Source organism: Pteropus medius, unplaced genomic scaffold (assembly GCF_902729225.1).
Source record: "Pteropus medius unplaced genomic scaffold, Ma_sr-lr_union100, whole genome shotgun sequence".
In the NCBI taxonomy this organism is placed as follows: Eukaryota; Metazoa; Chordata; class Mammalia; order Chiroptera; family Pteropodidae; genus Pteropus; species Pteropus medius.
Genome location: NW_024354503.1, coordinates 13,763,634 through 13,787,456, shown reverse-complemented (window position 1 = coordinate 13,787,456; position 23,823 = coordinate 13,763,634). Strand labels below are relative to the sequence as shown.

General features: G+C 31.7%; 1 protein-coding gene across 6 annotated transcripts in view; it reads right to left on the bottom strand.

The window, feature by feature from the left end:
• The window catches only part of SUPT3H (SPT3 homolog, SAGA and STAGA complex component), a 418,239-nt gene that overhangs the window by 214,740 nt on the left and 179,676 nt on the right, over positions 1–23,823 (bottom strand). For all 6 annotated transcript variants that reach the window (XM_039854247.1, XM_039854251.1, XM_039854248.1 and 3 more), the window contains one exon: positions 6,226–6,310. In XM_039854247.1, coding sequence (XP_039710181.1) covers positions 6,226–6,310 — 85 coding nt within the window. The remainder of the gene's footprint in view (positions 1–6,225; positions 6,311–23,823) is intronic.

The window sequence follows — 23,823 nt, the reverse complement described above, 5'->3', positions numbered from 1 at the left end:
TTACTGTAATATTTCCCAAATAAAATAATATGCAACTACTGCCAAAATGATCCCCAAAATGTCTACCCTTCTTGGCCATGATCCAGAAGCCTGTGGAGGTAAGCTCGCCAAACTAGGTCTAGCTGTAGATTCTGAAAGGGCCGAATGACTAGGCTCCAGTCCCTCCCAGGTATAGTCTGCAAGTAGTCCCGCTAGAACAGGAATCTGGCGAGAAACACCCCGTATCGGACTGAAATCATATCAACTATTTTTTCTGACCCCAACAATACGGAACTTAAAATCAATGACAGGAGGATAACTGGAAAATTCACAAGTAGTAGAAATTAAACAGCACTCTTCTGAATAACCAATGGGTTAAAGAAGAAATCAAAAAGGAAGACAGAAATTATATTGAGACAAGCGAAAACAAAATCACAACATACCAAAATTTTTGGAATGCAGCAAAAGTAGTTCTAAGAGGGACGTTTATAGCAATAAGTACCTACATCAAGAAAAAAAAGATTTCAAACAAACAATCTAACTTTACACATAAGCAACTGGAACAGAACAAACTAAATCCAAAAAATAAAGATTAGAACAAAAATAAATGAAATAGACTAAAACACAATAGAAAAAATAAAAGAAACTAAGATTTTTTTTTGAAAAGGTGAACAAATTGACAAACTTGTAGCTAAACTAACAAAGAAAAAAGAGAGAACTAAAGTAAATTATAAAAGTAGGAGGCATTACCAGGAACAATTCTATGAAAACAAATTGGATAACCTAGATAAAATAAATAAATTACTAGAAACATACAACCTACCAAGACTGAATAATGAAGAAATAGAAATCCTGAATAGACCATAATGACTAAGGAGTTGAAGAAGTAATAAAAAACCTCCCCCAGAAGAAAAGTCTAAGATTAGTCAGTTTCACTGGTGAATTCTACCAGACATTTAAAGAATTAATGACACTGCTTCTTAAATTCTTCCAAAAACTGAAGAGGAGGGAATACTACCAAATCCATTTTATGAGGCCAGCATTACACTAATATCAAATTGAGATAAGAACATTACAAAAAAAACTATAGGACAATATATCTAATGAATAGAATAAAAAATTCTCAACAAAATACTAGCAAACTAAATTCAAATGCATATTAACAGGACTGTACACTATGATTAAGTGAAAGTTATTCTTGAGATGAATGGATGATTCAATATACACAACTCAGTAAGTGTGGTATACCACATAAATGGAAGGATAAAAATTATATGATCATAATAGATGCAGAAAAAAAATTTCACAAAATTCAAGATCCTTTCAGAATAAAAGTCCTCAACAAATTATGTATAGATGGAATATACCTCAATATAATAAAGGCCATATATGACAAACCAATAGCTAATATAATATTCAACAGTAAAAGATGGAAAATTTTTCTTCTAATTTTGGTAACAAGGCAAGGGGGTGCCCTTTCTCACTGCTGTTATTCAACATAGTACTGAAGTCCTACCCAGAAAAAATAGGCAATAAAAGTAAATTAAAAGTATCCAAATCAGAAAGGAAGATGTAAAATTGTCTCTGTTTACAGATGACATTATATTATACATAGAAAACCTAAAGACTCCATCAAAAAACTTTAGAACTAAAAAACAAATTCAATAAAGTTTCAGAATACAAAGTTAAGACACAAAAATCAGTTGCATTTCTATACACTAGCAATAAACTCTCTGAAAGAGAAATAAAGACAACAAGCACATTTAAAATCACATCAAAAAAATAAAATTGAAATAATTTAACTAAGGAGGTAAAATATCACTACATTAAAAAATATGACACTGAATGAAAGAAACTGAACATAACACATATAAATGGAAAGACATCTTGTGTCCATAGATCAGAAGTATTAATATTGTTAAAATATTAATACTCTATAGATTCAACGTAATCCCTATCAAAATTCCCATGTAATTTTTCACAGAAATAGAAAAGTCTTTGAAATCATAGAATTCATATGGAATAATAAAATTCATATGGAATCACAGAAGACCCTGGAAGAACATTAGGATGTATATATCTTTACAGATAAGTGTTTTCAAATTTTGAGGGTAGATAGCCAGAAGAGAGATTGCTGGGTCATACAGTAATTCCATTCTTAATTTTTTGAGGAACCTCCATACTGTTTTCCATAGTGGCTGTACCAATTTGCATTCCCAGTAGCATTGTGTGAGGGTTCCTATGTTCATTGCAGCATTATTCACAGTGGCCAAGACATGGAAACAACTCAACTGCCCTTTGATGTAGGTTTGGATAAAAAAGATGTGGAACATATATACAAGGAATATTACTCAGCCATAAGAAAAAATGGATTTTTGTGACAACATGGATGGATCTTGAGATTATCATGCTAAGCAAAATAAGTCAGAGAGAAAAAGTTGAGAACCATATGATTTCACTTACATGTGAGATATCAAATTGAAAGCAACAAATGAACAAGAGAAACAAACAAAAACTCATACACACAAACAACAGTTTAGTGGTTACCAGAGGGAAAGTGGGGAAGGAGGGAGGAAGATAAGGGTAAATGCGGTCAAATACATGATGATGGAAGAAAATTTAACTTTGGGTGGTGAACACACAATGCAATGCACATATGACATATTACTGAATTGTACACTTGAAACCTATATAATTTTATTAACCAATGTCATCCCAATACATTTAATTAAAAAAGAAAAAATGTTAGAACAATATAAAAATATATACCCATAATTCAAAAAGGGTTATTTTAACCCAATAAGATACATTTTCAAATAGTATAACAGAAAATACTATCAGTAAAATGAAAAATACACTATATTGAGTATATAGCAGATTAAAGATTCCAGAAAAATCTTAAAGATATCAACAGAAACTATCAAGGCCGAACAAAACTGAAGAAAAAAAAGTTTGTAGAAAAACTTTAGAGACCATCAGATTTGTGAAACAATAACAAACGGTCCAAAACACATACAACTGAAATCTCAAAATGAAAGACACAGGAAAAAAATAATGGCTGAAAACTTCCACAAAATAGAAGAAAATATTAGTTTACAGACCCAACAAGATCAACAAACTTGCAAGCAAGATAATCATGAAGAAAATCAGTCCTAGAAACATCAAACTTCTGAGACACAATAATGAAGAGAAAACCTTGAATCACGCAGAGAAAGGTAACATGTTATGCAGGGAATAAGTAAATAATAACTGACTTGACATCAGAAATTAACATATGTCATTAAATATTGGAGTGGCATACTCAAAAAGCTAAAAGGAAAAGATTATCACGTAGGGTCCACATAAAGAATAAAGGTGAAAAAAGATATTTAGGTAAAAGAAACAAGAGAATTTATCAGTGTCACCTGTACTACAAAAGATGTTACAATTCTTCCAGCTGAAGGAAATGATTTAAATGTCAACTCCGATTTGTAACAAAGAATAATGAGGCTGGAAAATGGTAAACATGTGGGTAAATGTAAAAGATAACATATACTTCCTTTTATCCATACTTCCATTTATTCCTTTAAAAGACATATAACTCTATAAAAAAGCTGTTAACACAACAATGTGAAGATAACAGCATGTATATAGCTTTGATACATATGACAATAGCACTGAACAAATACCTGATGTTCTTGGGTGGCGGGGTGGGGAGAGTCACATGGAGACACAAAGAAAAGGAAAAAAAGGCCATATGAATACAAAGTCAAAGAAAAAAACTGCTGACCGAGAATTCTACATTCAGTACTTTAAAACTGCTGTGCCATTTCCTTTTAGTCTCCATGATTTCTAATGAAAATTCTGCATTCAAATCATTGTTTTCCTATGGTAATAAATCTGGCTGCTTTTAGATTTATATTATGTCTTTAGTTTTCAGCAGTTTGAACACGCATTTCTTTGGGTTATCCTGTTTGGAGTTTGCTCAGCTTCTGGAATCTGCAGATTTATGTATTTCAGTCAATTTCAGATGTTTTCAGTCATGATGTAATTAGAGAGAAAGTCCATTTGCAATAGCAACAAAAAAGATTGCACTTAGGAAGAAATCTAAGACAAAATATATGAAGCCTATAGAAGAAAAATATTAAAACACTCATGAAAGACACAAAAGTAATCTTGAAAAATGTAAAGATGTTCCCTATTCTTAGACTGATTTGACATTCTAAAGATGCAGTTCTCTCTAAATTATAAATTCATGCAATCTCAATAAAAATACCTATGAGTTATTTTATGGAGCCACAAAATTTAATACTAACGTTCATATGGAAAAATAAACATACAAGAATAGCCAGGAGCACAGTGAGAAAAAATAATTACAAGGTGAGACTAGTTGTAACAATCTTTAAAATATACTATAAAACCTATGTAATTAAAAATGTCATATTAGCACATGCATAGACAAATTAACCATTGGTATAGAATACAAAGTCAGAGATATATCCTAATGTATATGCTAATATGATAAAGGAAGCATCTCAAATCATTAGGAAAAGCACAGACTTTTTAATAAATGGTGATGGTATAACTGAGTAGTCATCTGGAAAAAGATTAGATCCATATCTCACACATAAACAAGAATAATCTACAAATGAATTAGGAATATAAACATTAAAATTAAACTCATACAAGTACTAGAAGGCAACATGGATGGATTACTCTTTAAATTCGGTATAAGGAGAAGTCTTTCTAACAATGATTCAAAATCTAAAGGCAATAAATGATTGATACATTTGACTACATTAAAAATTCTTGTATGTCCAAAACAGCCCATAAAAACAAGTCCAAAGATAAGTGACACACTATAAGAATATTATTAACATATACCACAAACAAAAGACTGATATCCCTAATATATATCAGACATAGGACCAAAAATCTGATAGAAAAAAGGGGAAAGGACATGACAGGTTCCTAAGGGCCAACACTGGTACGACTTGAGCAATTAAAATAAATAATGTTATTACTGTATAATGGTCCTACAAATAAAATTTAAATATACATTAGCCCATACATATATACATTAAAAAGTGAATAAACAAATGGTGATAAAAGATAACTATTCCTTTCAGGATAATTGGAATTAAAAAATATAAAAGGAAAGAAGAAACAGTAAACCACTATTAGACAAATACCACAGTAACAATAGTGTCACACGAAACATATTGATGAATGTTAAAATTGATATGCAAAAATTTTCAGAGAAAAAGAATATTTGCATATGCGTAAAATATACTCCCAGGTTACTTATTAACAACAAAATGAAAAAAAAATAATAGTAACATTTAGAGTGCATTTACCACCGTAACCAAGTATTCAAGGTTAAGATCACAAATAAGACTTATCAACAACATGAACCTGTTGATTTGATACACTTAGAAAGGCCTACCACTTCTGTGGTATTCTTGCCATAAAAGCATAGCCACATTCTAATCATAAGAAAATATCAGACCAATTGAAAAAAGAAGAGCATTCTACAAAATAACTGCCTGTACTTTTCAAAAGTGTCAAGGTCATAAAAGAAAGGAAAGACTGAGGAACTATCATAGATCGGAAAAGACTACAACGACATGATAACTAACTACAGTGTTTTATACTGAATTATCTCCTGGAACAGAAGAGAAGCAATAACAGGAAAACTGATAAAATTCAAATAAGGTTGATAACTGTATTAACAGTGTTGTACCAATGTTATTTCTTGGTTTTGATAATTGTACTATGGTTACATCAGATGTTAACAGAGGAAGGTGAAGGGTAGATATCTAGGACTTCTATGAACTATTTGTGCAATACTTCTGTAAGCTCAAAATTCAAAATAAATAAGTTTTTAAAAGAGTTCTGGAAAAACTATACTTACATAGCGACAGAAAACAGATTAGAAAACCTGTTATCAGGGGTCAGAGGGTAGATGACTAAAACTGATTTACAGGTGGCACAAAGAAACTTTTTGGATGATGAAAATGATCTATGTCATGATTGGGATAGTAGTCACATGACAATAAGTTGTCAAAACTCGCTAAATTATGTACTTAAACTGGTGAAATTTTGTTATATGTAAACTATACCTAAATAAGGCTGAGGAAAAGAATTCTAAATGTACATATAATTTTTTTTTAATGTGAATATAATCTTAAAAAAAGGTATTGGGTTGAATCCTAATACAAGCAGGATGCAGAGAGATACCAAATAAGATTATACATATGCTCTTACCAAATTAATTAACTGAGTGTGTACCACATCCTCTACCAAAACTGCTGTTTCATGAAGAGGCCTTCTAGCATCACCCAAAGAAAACCTGTAAGAAAAAAAATAATCATCACACCACTATTAAGGACTGTAAAACTAAGAAAGAAAAATATAAAAAACATTTATTACAATAATCTGTTTAATAAAGTACACACTGTTCTCTCAAATAATACAGTAGATATATGATTTTCTATGGACAAAGAACTGCATCCCTCCAAAACAAGCTGAAAAAAAAAAACCCTGCAATGTTATTATCTATGCTATTTCTTGATTTGTGTAGTCATTTTTAAGGGCATTTACTGTTTCGAAATGCAAAATATTAATAATCACTTAATAATATTGGCAACCAGAAAATCATGATGCCATATCTAACTTGCCAATACAATATCAAAATGTCAAATATTAATAATTGCTTAATAATATTGGCAACCAGAAAATCATGGTGCCATATCTAAATTGCCAATACAGTAACATAATTATATAGAAAATTTTAATAGCATATAATTAAAAGTTGCTAAGAAAAATTTATGTAAATATGATAAACTATTACTTCCAATTATATGCAAGCTGATGATCAAGAATGGATTACAAAGCTGTTCTCAAAAATCCTATTCTCAACTTTTACATGGTAGACTAGATGTACAGAGAATCACTTCCCGGTAAAGAATATTTGAAAATGCACAGTACTATATCAAAACCTTATGTTGAAAGCATGCTTTAACAAACAGTATGAAAGACAAAACAAAAGTCAGATAAAATGATAAAGTACAGTTCCACAGGATAAGAGAGCACTGCAGCCAAAATTTATTCATAGCTTGGATTTTAACTAGCATAGTACTCAAGGTATAGGAAAGAATGCTGGGACCCTGAGCACAGTAGGTCAGTTTGAAGAACCTAATATAAAGTCGAAAAAGTAATATTCAGAGGGTGATAACTTCAGTGTGTGAACTAGGAAAATACCTATTTCACAAAAGGCACTCTGCCAATCTCACCAAAGTCTACCAACGAAGAAAAAGAAAATGTGGCACCACCATGAGGATAGACGAATATATAAATGGAATAGAATAGAGAGCTGAAAAAAAATAAATCATTACATATATGATTGATTGATTTTCCATAAAGGTGGGGAGAACATCTAATTTGGAAAGGACAGTCTTTTCAATAACTGGTGTGGGGGAATGAACTCAAAATAGTTCAAAGACCTAAATTAAAGAATTAAAATTATAAAACTCTTAAAACGGGGGGATATCTTAATGACCTCATATTTGGCAACTGTTTCTTAAGTATGACATCAAAAGCACAAGCAACAAAAGAAAAAATAAACAAACTGGACTTCATCAAAACTAAAACTTTTGTACATTGTACACTATTAAGAGAATGAAAATCTTCTGTTGTGTTCACTGATGTACTGAGCATTTAATTCTTGAAACTGCCTGAACAAAGTTTCCCTTCCATTATTTTAAGTTACTTCAAATTTCACAATAGAAATAGTACAAAGTTATCAAAGTGAAATAATTGACTAAAAGATAAAACAACAAATTCAATTCATACCTCCAGTAAAAAGAGTATTTTAAAAACATGTTAATAAAATGTACAAAAAATTATCAAGCTTTTCCTCAAACTTTAATGAGAAGTTAAAACTTTTACTAAAAATAGTCATCATTAGCATGTCTAAAACCAGCTAAAGGGATGGAATTTGATGAGTATATTATTTTAATTTTCAGCGTTGTTCATACTTCAGCTTTAATTCTAGTTTTTCTCACAGTAGTTCTGCCAATATTTTCCCTACACACAGAGAGCTAGATATTGTCCTAGTGGTTTTGGAAAACAGAAATGAAAACCACCGCACCTAGCCACAGTCACTTCCTTTTTGCTCTGCAACGTATGTAATATTTTTAAGTCGCTTAAAGACAAAATGCAAGTAATTGATACTTATACAAACCTTTTGATTTTTTTTCCCTTAAAGACCTACTTTACCACTCATTGATGCCCTGACTGACTTGTACTGGGTCTAGTCCCAACCAACAGTCTGATACTCAATTCCTTCACATACTGCCTAGATGCCTGCAACACTAATACTTCTAGAACAGCCTCCACTAAAGGTCTCTCAGGAAAATTTCCTGAAAAGGCTGTCCCTTCCCCAGTCTCCTGCAGTAGCTTCTTGCTGTAACACACTAGCCTCCATTTTAGGAAGGACTGTTACTTTGATAACTACACAACAAGCAGTAAGTCTAGAGCAATCCTGCTGGACTCCACTTAATGGCAGAGCCACTTATATCCCACTGTCTGACTCAAACAAGACTGGTTTTATTCAATCCCAGGATCAAATGTCTCACTGAGCACTAGGCAGCTAATTCTGCAACTCACTTGTCAAGTGCATAATGAAAGTATGAAATAAGCAAGATTATTCATGAGGTGAAGTTATACTCCTCATTCTGCACACTTACACTCAGGTACAGATGCTGAAGAAATCCTTAAGATGCTGGACCAAAAATCCTGCAGAACTTATGACTAAGCTTTTCAGTATTTTTGTGTGTTATGTGTATGCCCAACAGTCTAAATTGGGGGATGGTTCTTTAAATAGACACCTATAAAAGTAAAAATATCTATTAACAGAAAGTACAGAATAAAATAGAAAAAAGAACTAGTCACAGAGGTCCAATACACAGAAAACAAATTTTTAAAAATATACAGTGACTATTACTACAGGCACTATGTGTTCTCAAAAAAAAACAACAGTAGTTTCTAACATCAGCTTTAAAAGATTTTTTTTTTATAAAAAGAAGGAAGGTGCTGGATATTTGTTATCTTACTCTGCGTTGAGCATCTATTTGATATATTTAATTAGCAATTTATGTCAAGATTCTTCCCAAGTATGGTGATATACTTTTAATGTCCCTGTAAATTCTAAAACATCATTCATTTACCAAAATCTTTTGCTAATCTCCAGATACTATGTAAATTCATATATCTGATGATGTATCCATTGACTCACACTCCTTACATAAATTTATCTCCAACTATGAAAGGCAATCAAACCCAAATTCTCTTAATGGCTTTAACTGTAAAAAAAGAAAAACTTTATGAGCAAGCACATGCAATATGTATATATTTATCTTTTTATATTATGTGTATATATAATAGTACAAAAGCATAAACACAAAAGATAAATTTCAAAGGAGGTAAAAATAAAACAGTATTTTTTCAATAAGTATTTTATTTATTGACATGAGAAAACTTCTCTGATACACACACACATATAATTTTAAAATAAATCCATGCATATATGATCAATTAATTTACAACAAAAAAAAAGAGAAGAATATACAAAATAGAAAAAGGACAGTCTCTTCAATAAATGATGTTGGGAAAACTGGACAGTCATATGCAAAAGAATGAAACTAGACTATCTTATAACATACACAAAAATAAATTCAAAATGGATTAAATACTTGAATGAAAGACCTGAAACCATAAAGCTCCTAGAAGAAAACATAGGAGGAAAAGCTCCTTGACATTGGTCTTGGCAATGACTTTTTTGTTTCTGACACCAAAAGCAAAGTCGATAAAAGCAAAAATAAACAAGTGGGACTAAATCAACTTAAAGGCTTTGGCAGAATAAAGTCATCAACGAAATGAAAAGGCAACCTACTGAAAATATTTGCAAATGATGTATCTGACAATGAGTTAAATCCAAAATATAAAAAACTCATACAACTCAATAGCAAATAAATAAACAATCCAACTAAAAAGGGGCAGAGAATCTGAATCGACATTTTCCAAAGAAGACATACAAATGGCCAACAGGTACATGAAAAGATGCTCAACATCACTAATCATAAGGTAAATGCATATCGAAACTAAAATGAGGTACCACATAACACCTGTTCGAAAGGGTATTATCAAAAAGACAAGAAATAAATGCTGGGGAGGCTGTGGAGAAAAGGGAATGGAAATTGATGCAGCCACTATGGAAAACTATACTGAGGTTCCTCAAAAAATTAAAAATAGTACCACCATATGATTCAGCAATCTGACTTCTGGGCATTTTTCTAAACAAAATGAAACACTAGTTCAAAAAGATATATCTACCCTTATGTTCACTGCAGCATTATTTACAATAGCCAAGTTCTGAAAACAACCTAAGTGTCCATTGATGGATGAATGGATAAAGATGTTATTTATTTACATATACACACACAGATACACACACAAATGAAATATTATTCAGCAATAAAAAAGAATGCATTCTTGCCATTTGCAACATGTTTAAACCTTGAAGGCATTATGCTAAGTGAAATAAGTCAGACAGAGAAAGACAAATACACTATAAACTCAATTATATTTGAAATCTAATAAACGAAAACAAAGTAACATTCATAGGTATGGAGAACAGACTGGTGATTGGAGGTTTGTGAGTGAAATGGGTGAAGAGACTCAAAAGGTATAAACTTCCTGCTATAAAATAAGTCATGGTGTACACCATGGGGACTATTAATACTGTATTGCTTATTTAAAAGCTGTTAAAGGAGGAGATCACAAAATTCCTCATCAAAAGAAAAAAAAAATTTGTAACTATATCTGGTCACAGATAACTAGTCCTGATGCAGTGATCATTTGTCAATGTAGACAAATACTGAATAATTATTTTGTATACTTGAAACTAAAATAATGTTATATATCAATTTTGCCTCCATTTAAACAAAAAGAGTGCCTCTTCAGATATTTGAAAATGAAAGCAGCTATAATTCTTAAATCCTAAAAATTTCTGTCTTTACAAATTATAAGAAAATTGTATTTTAAGTAAATCACTTTTATAAGAAAATTCCTGTAATAAAATTAAATCTTACTAAATTAATTGGGTAACAATCATGAAATTCAGAAATAAAGTTTTTAAATGCATAACAGAATGAAATAAGTGAACAAAAACAACTGAAGGGCAATAAGGGTGCAATTTATTCTTGGTCCTATATGCTAAAGTAGTTTCTAAAAAACATCCCACTGCCCTCCCCCCACCCCCATTTTTTTTAATAAAAGGTCTAAAATAGTGTTTGTACTTGTGGACATTTCCATAGGATTTTATATTATCCTTTTTCAGTATATTTAACAAGGTCCAAATATTCAATCTCTGATTAAGAACAGAGTAGAAGAACTGATTAAGTTTTAATCAAAGGGATTCTTTAAAGAAATCCTTTCACAATATATATCAAGTCATCACATTGTACATTTTAAATATCTTACAATTGTTTTGTTGTTGTTAATTATACATCAAAAAAGCTGGGAGGAAAAAAAAAAGAGTCTTAAAAAGAAGCCAAGGGTTTAAGATTGGTAAAAATCTGTGACAGAGAACCTGCTAGGCCAGTTACAAAGAATACTAGGCCTATAAGCATATCTGCTTACAAAGCACCCAGGAACCAAAAATAAAGAAAAGACAAAGAGATGTTTCTTTACTACCATGTGTGTGTCTTCTTGGATGCTGAGTTGCTTTCAGTACTTACCACTGGCTACAAACTCTAATGTGGTTAAATTATTCTGGATGCTGTGGTTAAGTAATTGCTGTGGTCTTGGGAGTTAGTTACTTTTTTTTATTACTTCTGTTTTTTGGACGTTTTTCTACCTCAGGTAATTGACATTACTTTGGAATGGACACTGTGTGACTACTGCTTGCTGTAAGGCGGCCCTGGGTAACTTTCTGTCCCCAAAAGAAAGTTTCCTTTTTCCCTTCAAACCACTTATTTGATTATACTTTCATAGGCTAGGTATTACTATAATACCCAGGAATTTCTCCTAACTGGAATTAGAGGGAATAGCAGGCTAGTGCCCTCACTATACTCTAGTCAGCTAACCTGGCACTAGACAGCACATGCAAACACAGACATCATACTGTTTATGTCATTCTTACCCAATATTTGTTGAGAATTTTCCCACTGTCCATAGAGCGGGGGTGGGAAAGTGCAGAAGTTTGACTATGATGAGTTATTTAAGGCAATCGGACAGTCATAAACACAAGCAAATTATCCTTATCTTCAATTTTTATTACCTCTAACTTTCATATAACTCCATGGTTTCATCTGTTTTTCACTGAGACATTGGCTCTGAGAAGGCTAACGTAATCATTAACTTAAAATATCAAATAAATAGTTAGGACAACAGTTTTTCTAGCAGTGATCATTTTTCTCATTGCTTGCTTGATTTTTCAACATCCATTTCCTCCACCTCTTTATTATAATATATATTCATATATAATTTAAATGAAATTTGAGAATATTTTAGAATTTTATAATACTCCATGAAATAAGTATAAATATCGGATATAAGCAAGGTTATAAAATTCCCATTCATGATGTAAAATATACAATACCAATGTGAAAATATACAGATATATTAATAAATATATTTATTTAAAGTAAAATAAAAATTAAGACAGAGTAAAACTTTGAAAAAGTAAACACAAATCACCTACGGGTATTAATTACTCAATCAACAATTACATACTGAGTATCTAGTATTTCAGGCACTGTTTTAGTTGCTTAGATTACACCAATGAACATATCAGATTAAAAAAAAGTGGACTTTGCATTCTAATATGAACACAAAAAACAATACACATAATAAAATACTAAATAATTTGTATGTTAAAAAGATGATATAAAATAAAGAAAACATAGAACATAATCAGGAGATGGGAATGTGGGACAGAGAAAAGAGGTAGTGTAAAATACTAAAATGGGCATTTATTAATTTTTGATGTGTGAGAAAAATGGCTTTTAAGAAATGAGAAGTTCACTAAATAAATTATCTAAATAAATTAGATAATTTTGTAAAAACCAAAGACTCACCTAGAAAAACTCACCTAGAATTATCACAACACAAGGCATAGAAATGTGTATCTGAGGAAGTTTACAAAAATTATAGAATATGCGTATGAATTTCTTTTAACAATTTATAGAGCAATTTTTCTCATATATACTCATATTCAAACTTGAATTAATAGCAGCATAAAGCAAATGATTATAAGCACTCCTTATGTGAGGAATAGGAAGGAATAAATGAGATGTATACCAATCACTGAATGTTAGGTTCGGAAAGAACCTAAAAGATTTAGCCCATTCATCTCATCTTAAGAAGAAGAAAAATAAAGGTAAGAGAGGTTAAATAACCATCTCAGGGTCACTAATCCAGTTAGAGGCAAAAGCTAGGCCTTTTATTTCACCCAGAAATCTTTTTCTGCAATATCATCTTAAATGTGCAAAAACCTTAACAAATTAAAAAATTAGCCTTAAATGCTCATTTACTAAAGATTAACAAAATAATATAAAAGCAGCTTGGTTCAATTACTCTGTATAACTAATTTTTAAGCATTTGCAGTATAGAAGTTTTTAAATTTGATGTAGTTTATTTATTTTTGCTTTTGCTGTCTTTGTCCTAGGAGACATATCCAAAAAAATTAAGAGTAATGTCAAACAAAGAATTTATTGTGTATGTTTTCTTCTAGGAGTTTTATGGTTTCAGATCTTACATTTAAGTTTCTAATCCATTTTGAGTTTATTTATGTATATGGTGTAAGAAAGTCTAATTTCATTTTTTTGCATGTATCTGTCTAGTTTCCCCAACACCATTTGTTTTAGACTGTCTTTTCCTCATTGTATATTCTTGCTTCCTTTGTCCTATTTTAATTCACCATATACTCATGGGTTTATTTCTGGGGTCTCTATTCTGTTCCACTGATCTATATGTATGTTTTTATGCCAGTACTATGCTGTTTTGATTATTATAGCCTTGTAGTATAGTTTGATATCAGGTACCATGATAACTCCAAGTTTGTTCTTTTTCAATATTGCTTTGGCTATTCAGGGCCTTTTGTGGTTCCATATAAATTTCAGGATTATCTGATCTAGTTCTGTGAAAAACACACAAAAACCATCAACAAAATGAGAAAGTAATCTACTGAATGAGAGAAGATATTTGCAAATAATATGTCCGATAAGCGACTAATATCTAAAATATACAAAGAACTCAAATAGCTCAATATCAAAAAACAAACAATTCAATTAGAAAATGGGCAAAGGACAATAGGCATTCCTCCAATGATGACATACAGATGGCTGACAGATACATGAAAAGATGCTTAACATCACTAATCATCAGGGACATGCAAATCAAAACCTCAATAAGATGTCACCTCACATCTGTCAGAATGGCTATTATGAACATATCAACAAACAAGTGTTGGCGAGGATGTGGAGGAAAGGGAACCCTTGTGTACCGTTGGTGCAGTTGTAATCTGGTGCAACCAATGGAAAACAATATGGAGGTTCCTCAAAAAATTTAAAATAGAACTATCATATGACCTAGCAATTTCACTTCTGGGTATTTATGTGAAGAAATCCAAAACACTAATCCAAAAAGATATATGCATTCATATGTTCACTGCAACATTATTTACAATAGCCAAGAAATAGAAGCAATTTAAGTGTCCATCGACAGATGATTAGGTAAGAGGTGGTCTATTAGATTAGATAAGTAGTAGAATATTACTCAGCCATAAAAAAGAATGAAATCTTACCATTTGCGACACGGATGGACCTAGAGGGTATTATGCTAAGTGAAATAAGTCAGACAGAGAAAGACCAAAATCATATGACTTCACTGATATGTGGAATCTAAAAAATAAATTAAATGAACAAACGAAAGAGAAACAAACTCATAGATACAGAGAACAAATTGAAGGTCGCCAGATGGGAGGAGGGTTGTGGGTGGTAGAGGGTATGAGTGAACAGGTGAAAGGGATAAAGAAGTACAAACTGTCGGTTATAAATACAGTCACGGGAATGTAAAGTACATTATAGGGAATATAGTCAATAATATTGTAATAACTTATGTATGATGCTAGCCTTATTGGGATGATCATTTTGTAAGGTATATAAATGAGTAATCACTATATTGTACACCTGAAATTAATATAATATTGTACGTCAACTGTAACTGAAAAATAAATTTAAAACTTAAAAATAATTTTTAAGCTTTTTAGAGAGATAAATAACTCCAAAAAAGTTGTTTTAGTCCCTTTAGGCCCTGCAAACATTTTAATAACACAAGGATTTAACTATCATATTGCTGCTGAACTTAACAGTCAAAAATTAACTTTCTATAACACTGGATACTTAACAGTCAAAAATTAACTTTCTATAACACTGGATATAGATACACTATAATCACAAATTTTACCTAAATTTTTAAGCACATTTCATGGACTGGGAATCAGAGATTCAAGAAAGTTAAGAGATTTGCCATGGTGTTAGCAAGAGCAAGCTTCAGATATACATGCTGTGAGAAAGTCACTTAGAGATAGGAGAACTTGGCATTATACAGATATTTAGAAAATTAGCATAATGGATATATGTGGCATACCGTAAAAGCATTTCCCAAATTGAATATTGTCTGTAGATAAATGAGTTTAGGAAATGCTTTATATTTTATTCTTCTCTAGATTTGCAATGCATGTTACCATATTAGACACTCTTGAGTTCTTAAGAAAGGAAACTTTTGGTTTTCAATATATTTACTGTGTATGTAATCATTTTTCTAAGCCCGCTAAGTTATATAGCATTGAAAATCAATTTACACAACACCGACATAGGCAAAAGGACTCCAATATGACTTAAAAACTTTAGTCAGAGGATTCCAAATAAGCAGCAGTTAGGTGTTAGCACTTCAAAGTTCTTCAGTTTTAGGAAATGAGATGATGACGATGATGATAATAGCAAACATTTTATTTTTTTAACTCCTTACTCATTGAACAAATATTTATTGTGAGTCTAAATCATGTCAGGCACTAAATTTTATACTAGCTGAGAATTTTTAAAGTTCCCACAAACTAAGGATTTTTCGGTAGCTATGGTAAGCAGTCACCAGAACCAGTATTACAGCCCGTCAGTGAATCACCTAACAACGGCAGCTCCTCACTTCTGAAAGTCAGTCAAGAACAGACTCATGGTAATGAATTTGCCTCCAAGTGCAACAGTGCCATCGGAGTAACCTCTATTCTAGATGATGTTCACCTCCAGAACAGCGCCAACCCCTGAATTCCATGCTTCCCACAAGCTCTACATAAGATCAGCAGTTTTCCCTGCTGAGAGATTTTGCATAACCAGTACATACCTTTCCTTTATGATAAAAAACAATGAATCCAGTTTTCTCCATTTCAGATATTAATGATAGTTTCATTATGTTTCATAGTGTTTGAGAAAGTCTGCTCTCACAACCCTGTCAGCCTGACCACCTCTCCTCACTTTTTTGTCTTAACTTTTTATTTTGAAAGATTTCAAAGCAATGGAAAAACTGAAATAAAAGTACAACGAACACTTATATATCCTTTATCTGGAATCACCAATTGTTATCATTTTGGCACATTTGCTTTCTCTTAAAATTATACACATACATTTATATACATACATACAAACACATTACACACATACATGCAAATATACTTGTACTTTATTTTCTTTGAAGAGCAAACATTTCCAGAGTGCTTTATACATGATAGGCACACTTAGATAAATTGTCATTTAAATTTCTTAAAGACTTCACAACTCAGCACCACTATGCTTATCCCTCTCTCAAGAGATATTCTTACAGTAAGAAGAATTATGTTTCCTTGTTAACTTTCACACACTGAGCTTAATTTTCTCACCTAGAACTAGATGAAATATCAAGTCTATTTGTCACATGTGAAGGATCTTCAAAAATATGAAGAAAGCTTGTTTAAAATTTTTCAGGTAAACAGTATCATTTAAAAAGTTTTATTGATATTGTTTATATATCAGAAAATTCATATTTAAAGTGTACGATTCAGTAAATTTTAGTTAATTTATAAAGCTGTACCACCATCACCACAATCCAGTTTTAGAACATTTTCGTCATTCCAAAAAGATGCCTCCTGCCCATTTATGGTTAATCCATATTCCTGTCCTCAGCTCAAAGGCAACCACTGATCTAACATGAAGAAATCATCATCCTCTCTAGTCTTCAAGATTAAAGATTCTTCACTTCTTATCGCTTAAGTGTCTACTTAAATGGCATATCCTTGGAAAGACCTTTTTCAACTATCATCATTTCCAATTGTCACCTGAATCAGAGTAGTTCAGCATTTATTTTATTTATATATTGAGGTCCTGCCCCAAATTTCGGTTGAAGAGAAAGGTTCTAAAACTTTTAAATAAACAAAAAGAATGAAAACCTCTAAGCATTGAGCAAGTCACAAGCCCAATATAAAGCCCTGTAGCTAAGAGACATCCTTGGGACAACAGATCAACACTTTGTGGGCTGGGAAGAACTGAACCAACTATCAAGCTGTCTTTGTCTTTACTACAATTCTCCATTTCACCCATAAGAAGATCTTGCCAAAATTTTATACTCTACTGCCAAGGCATTACCCTGTCATACACAGAAATTATTTTACAATGATATGAACTCTGCACTTATGTAATTTCCTACTAATTAGATATCTTCATTTTTGTTGAGATTGATGTCAAGTTTACCAGAGTGTAAAGACCAGAATCTCCCTTCCCCCATCATTTTTTAAATGAAGTGGATTCATGCCAGATTTATAACTTACACTTCCTTAAATAGCATTCTAGAAAAACCACCTGGTAATAATTAATACCACTATTGTAAATAGTCTCTCTCCTAATGTACTTATATTTCCAGGATTTGTCACCCAAAACAATAGTTTTAGTCTCATTTACTATAATACTAACTAAATAAACCTATAAATTAAAAAATATGGAAAACAGTGCAAAGTTGTTATATTACCAATTAAGCAACTTGGAAATTAATTTTGCAAATATTCATGACTACCAGCAGGAAAATACATAATATATTCCAGTTGTTGTACCTAATAGATTCCATCTGCTTCTTCACAAAGGGCTTCAGTTTCAATTAGGAAGTGTACAAGACAATTGTCTTTCTAGAATATGTGAACTAGACAATGATAAGTCACTTTTGTTCTGAGAAAATTAAGAAAAAGTTTATTTCTGGTCTATATAATTTTCCTCAAAAAAAATGGAATTTAGTATGCCCTGAAGAAATACATTTTAAGTCCGTCCTTCAGAACATGGATAAAAATGTGATAACATGAGAAAAATGTTAAGCCTTAATTATATATAACAATTCTACTAAGAATAACATATAGGATATAACAAATGATCTTTTGGTTTTTCTTTAGATTAAATTCTACAACTTTAAAATTCTGTAATAAGAATCTTTCATAGATAAAATTGTGTTTATACACATTATCGCTGAAACTCAAATATTAATCTTTAAATTATACTATGAAAAGTTTAGTCTATATTTCTAGTAGTTTACACTGAATAACATGTGCAGTCTTCCATGTACTAAAAATATCCATAAGAACATACATCTATGTACATTCCAACCACCAAACTGTATACTATTAATATCTTAAGGACTAGCTCTGTGGTAGCAAATACAAATATTAATAATAATTAACATCAATAAAATAGTGGTTAACACTTAGGCTTAGAACCGTCACAGACACCTACAACTTTCAAACTCCTTTGCTTATTATATAAAAGTCTTTGAAATCTGGCCTCTGTCTTTGCTTCTGGCCTTATTTCCAGCCATGCATCCTTTCTTCCTGCCTGACATATCAAACCATCTGTAGATAGCTGACCACACAACGAGTTTCACATCTTTGGGCTTCTGTATGTGATATTTTCTCTGCCAAATATATCTTTGTTTCTTCTTTCATTCAACTTTGTTTCAAAATTTAGTTCGAGGAGTACCACCCTTGAGAAATTTTCCCTAACTCCCAGTCCAATTTAGATGCTCCTCTGTGGTATACTGCATTGATAGCCCTAACTCTTTACCACATAGTATGTCAATTCCCATGGTCAAGTTACGTTAATTTCCTTCCCATTATAACTCTGAGTTCAATGTTATATCATTTGGCCAATATGATGTTAGCAGATATCAGCAAGCACAGGCTAAGAAGCACTTATATTTCAACTTGTGCTCTTGCACTCCGCCATTGCCATAAAAATGTGTCCAAGCTAATCTAATAGAAGACTAAAGACACATGGAGCAGAGCTGAGTCACCTCTGTTCTTCCAGTTGAGGTACCTTAGATCGGTTGAATAGGCTGACAATTACTGACACTCAGACAGATGACAGAACCCAGTCAAGACTGGTAGAGCTGCCTAATCCACTATCCTAGACACTTATATATATAAATACTGAGGTTTTACTACTGAGGTTTTATGGCTTTTTGTTAAGCAGCATTTTGTTAAGTGGCAGTAAGTAACAGATTCACCCTCCTAGATGCTTCAAGAGCACTTATCATAGCATATACATCATACTTTTCAAGTGACTTACTTTTCTTCCCAAATTTCAGAGGTGAGCGCATGTCTAATTTAAACTTCTATTCTCAGCAGTTAACATAATGCCAGTTTTATGTGGGTATGAAATATATGTATGTGGAAAGAAAGAGGGAGGAGGAAAATTGAGAATCTTGTTGAAGAAGAAAACATTCTTATGGAAAAACATACAGGTGATGAAGAAAAACAGCTATTTAGATGGGATTCACCTCTCAGCTGATTTCATTGGGATCTCGGATTCTAAAGCTTCTTCCCCATGTTGTACAATTTAAGGAAGCACACATAGTAAACACTGGTAGAGCAGATTAAAACCTTAAGGCATATATATAGCTGTCTGTTAAAATAAAATACCTACAATTCATATAACTTGTGGATACAGTGTTAGCAGGAAAGAGCCAATAATTGCAGTACTTTGGCCAACAACAGTATGCGGTTATGTAGCAGAAGATATTAGGACAGAGAATCAAACGGTGTATTGTTAGAAATCTTCACATTCTCATAAGCAGAGAGGAATTGGCAGAACTTCAAAAATGCAAAAGGAAAAAGGGCTCTCATTTCTCCTTTTCTACTGTAATCCCATATACATTTTCCATACCTCGCTGCTTCTGCACCTTAGCCTTTATCTAGAAGGCTTTGCTGTACCCCTCAACGTACCACAACCTTTCATCGTTTGTTTAATACCATCACATTTTTTCAAGGTTTTGATCAAATGTTTCCCCTTCCATGAAGTCATCTCTATTATCTATCACAAGAACTAATTAGACACCTTGGAAATTTGTATATGCATATTTACAGTATAAGAATACTACGTTAGTGGTAATTGGGTGATGGTAGAGACCCGATGTGTTTCATCTTTATGAAATGAAATAGCACGTAGTAAGAACCCAATAAATGCTTACTGAATGAAACAACAGCATAAGCAAAAAATATTCAAAATTTTATTATAGTTGGTATGCTTTTGGGGACAGGTAAAAATTATTCAAAAAGGTACCAGATAACTGACTTTTTTTTTTAACAGCAGAAGATATAAAAGACAGGAAAAATAAATAAATCTGAAAGAATGTTAGATTTAGAATCAATATAATAATAATAGTGATGAGGAAAAGACAGGGGATGATAGTTATAATAAATACTGAGGATTTACTATTTGCTAGATACTACTGAACCAATTTAAATGTCAAAACAACTCTATGAGGTAGGTACTATTATTATTTCTATTTCTAGGTGTGAACAGGTTAACTAGATTACCTAAGGTCACATATTTAATGAGTGGCCGAAATGGAATTCCAACTCACTAGTCTAACTGTAAACTCTAAAAACAAAACCCTAACTACTCTATCATGTTGTATTTCATAGAAACTAAAAGGACCTCAGATGTAATTTATTTCAATTTCTACCACAATTAAAAATTAAATAAAAAATTTAAGACCATATAAGCATATATTCAACTAGGAGGTGACAGCAGTATGTTGACACTTGCATAAATTACAAATGACTTTTTGACAATCAAGTATGGAACATGAAGAAAAGTGAACCAATGTATATAAAAGGCTATAATAGCTGAGTTTACAAGATTAAGAGGAAAAATCTGGAGAACTGAAACATCACATGCTTTTTATATCAACAGTGAGAAAATGAAATCTATTAGAAGAGTGAAAAAAAATCTTCCAAGACAAATGCAAATAAATAGCTTCCTCTCTATTCATTCAAATAGCTGAGTTTACCACATAAAATTCATCTTTTAAGTCTAGATAATTATAAATATTAAAACTGCATAACTGGGGAAATCCACAGTACATTTATACATAAATCACATATGCATATACATAAATCACATAGTCATACACATAAATCACTGGGGTTCTGAAACAAAGTTCAGAAATCATTCTGTTATTCAATATAAAAACTTCCCAAGGCTAAAACTTGATAAAAATTATGCTTTAAGGTAGAAATAGTAAAACAAGTATAGGATTAATCTCATCATACTAAATGTATTATAATACAGATACTGCACAAGATTAAAATTGATACTTGAGAACAGGTTGATTGACTAGGTATGTAATTATTATTATACTCAGAGTAAAATTCTCTTTCCACCTTAAAGACACCAATACCGTATATAAAACATACACAGAGGTTGACAAACAGAGAAAAACTCCAGAAAAATCTCAGCCTTGAGGCTTCCCCAAATAAGGAATCCAGGATCTATAATTTCTATAACCTCAGGTTCCTACAGAAGCAAGAATTAGGGCTTCTTTTATTGTGAACAAATTTCATATCTCAAATCTCTTGGTGAATCTCCACTAAGCCTTTACATACAATCTTTAGGCAACTCTGAGGGGGAAAGGGGAAAGTGTGATCCCTATGCCCTGGGGCCCACAGGTTTCCAAGATTCAAACAAGTGTACACAATTTGTCTCCCTTAGTATCCACAAGGAACTAAAGTATCGGCTATACAATCTGAGTTCTCTCAACTTCAGGGAGTTCTCCCTCCCTTGTCCACTCTCATTCCAAAAGATTGAAAAAGCTATGAAACTACATTTAGGTGATTGTCAAAATATAACTTTCAAAGCTGGATGACTCAAAATAATATTTAATGTTTACAATTAAATTGTTCATATTGTATTATTTAACTTTAGATAAATTCAGTGAGCTCATTTCTTCATGCAGGTATTTTCCTAGAGCCCTAAGTGAAGAAAGTTAAGTTAGTTTATCTTTAAAAAGTGAAAGAGAAAAATAAAGAGTGCCAGAGTGAGGAAATACTATTTTCTACATACATAAGCTTTAACTTTAAATAAAAAGAAAATGCCAAATTAATCTGTTTACCCTTACTTTTTTTTTTTTTTTAACACAGGTAGTCATCTTTATTATGCTGTTAAAATGCAATAGCCTACAACGCTCTATTCTAGACATGGGGAAGGGGGGAGGGGTGAGGAATTGGTGAGAAAGTAGAAGACTAACAAGGTTGTCTGTAGCACTTTTAGTATATGTTATAAGAATAACACATAACAGAAAAACCTTGGTTCAATTTGGTATAACTACCTCAATTTTCTTAAAATCACATATACTTTATAGTTTAAAACCCTTATACATTTTCTCTCCAAAAAACTTAATTTAAGAACAATTTGGCAGCACCAAAGGTATAAGGTATATACCTTTGCTATAAGGAAAATATTTGTATTTATAAAAATATTTTTATTTTTTAAAAATTATGAAATAATATTTAAATTGTCTCGTTGAAATTTATTTGCTAAGAGAACAAAACAACGAACTTTGAAAGGGTACTAAATCCACCATCATTAATTTCATTTTGGCAACTAACTTTATCTTAATGTCTTGATAACAAAGTTTAGCCTTAAGACTAAATCACCACATAGATAATTAAAACAACATAGATATAAGAGAGGGTCGCTCTTACCCCATAAAACAGTTTTGTTTCTAATTTTTGTGACAAGGAAACAGATTGGGAATATCATTTAAGAGAAATCGCATCGGAAGAAACTTTCAAATTAAACAAGGAGAAACACTTCATGAGTATTTTCTAAATTTAAATTACACTGAATACTAAACTCGTAGTCAGACTCAGTTAACAAGAACAATATAATCTGCAAGCTGCTAAATTCTTTCACTTTGGATTGTATACTGAAGGTAGAAATTTAGAGTCTATATGTTCTATTTTCAGCATTATCATTAATATGTTAGAGGACCTGGGATAAATTTCTTTACATCAGCTAAATATTCTAGGTATACTATTAGTTAAGAGGTAATTATCTACCATATATGTGTGTGTGACGCACACATTTTAATTTAGATATAAATTTGAGTAAGTTTAACAATATTCGTTGAACATCAAGACGAAAGTCCTCTCCTAAAGACTAAGGAGCACACACATGAATGACACCAATTCCTTGTGAACTCTAAAAATAATATATAGCACACTGGTAAATGAGCATACAGATAAAAAAAGAAAAGGTCAATTGTCCTTTTGTCAAACATAATATTATATTGATTATTTATTTATTTTTTAATGTGTGAGGTAGCCTAACAGGTTGGGAATAAACTGCTGGTATAATCCACAGTCAGCAAACATTTTCTAGAAAAGGTTAGATAATAAATATTTTCACCTTTGTGGACCATAAGGCCTCTGTTGCAATTACACAACCACAG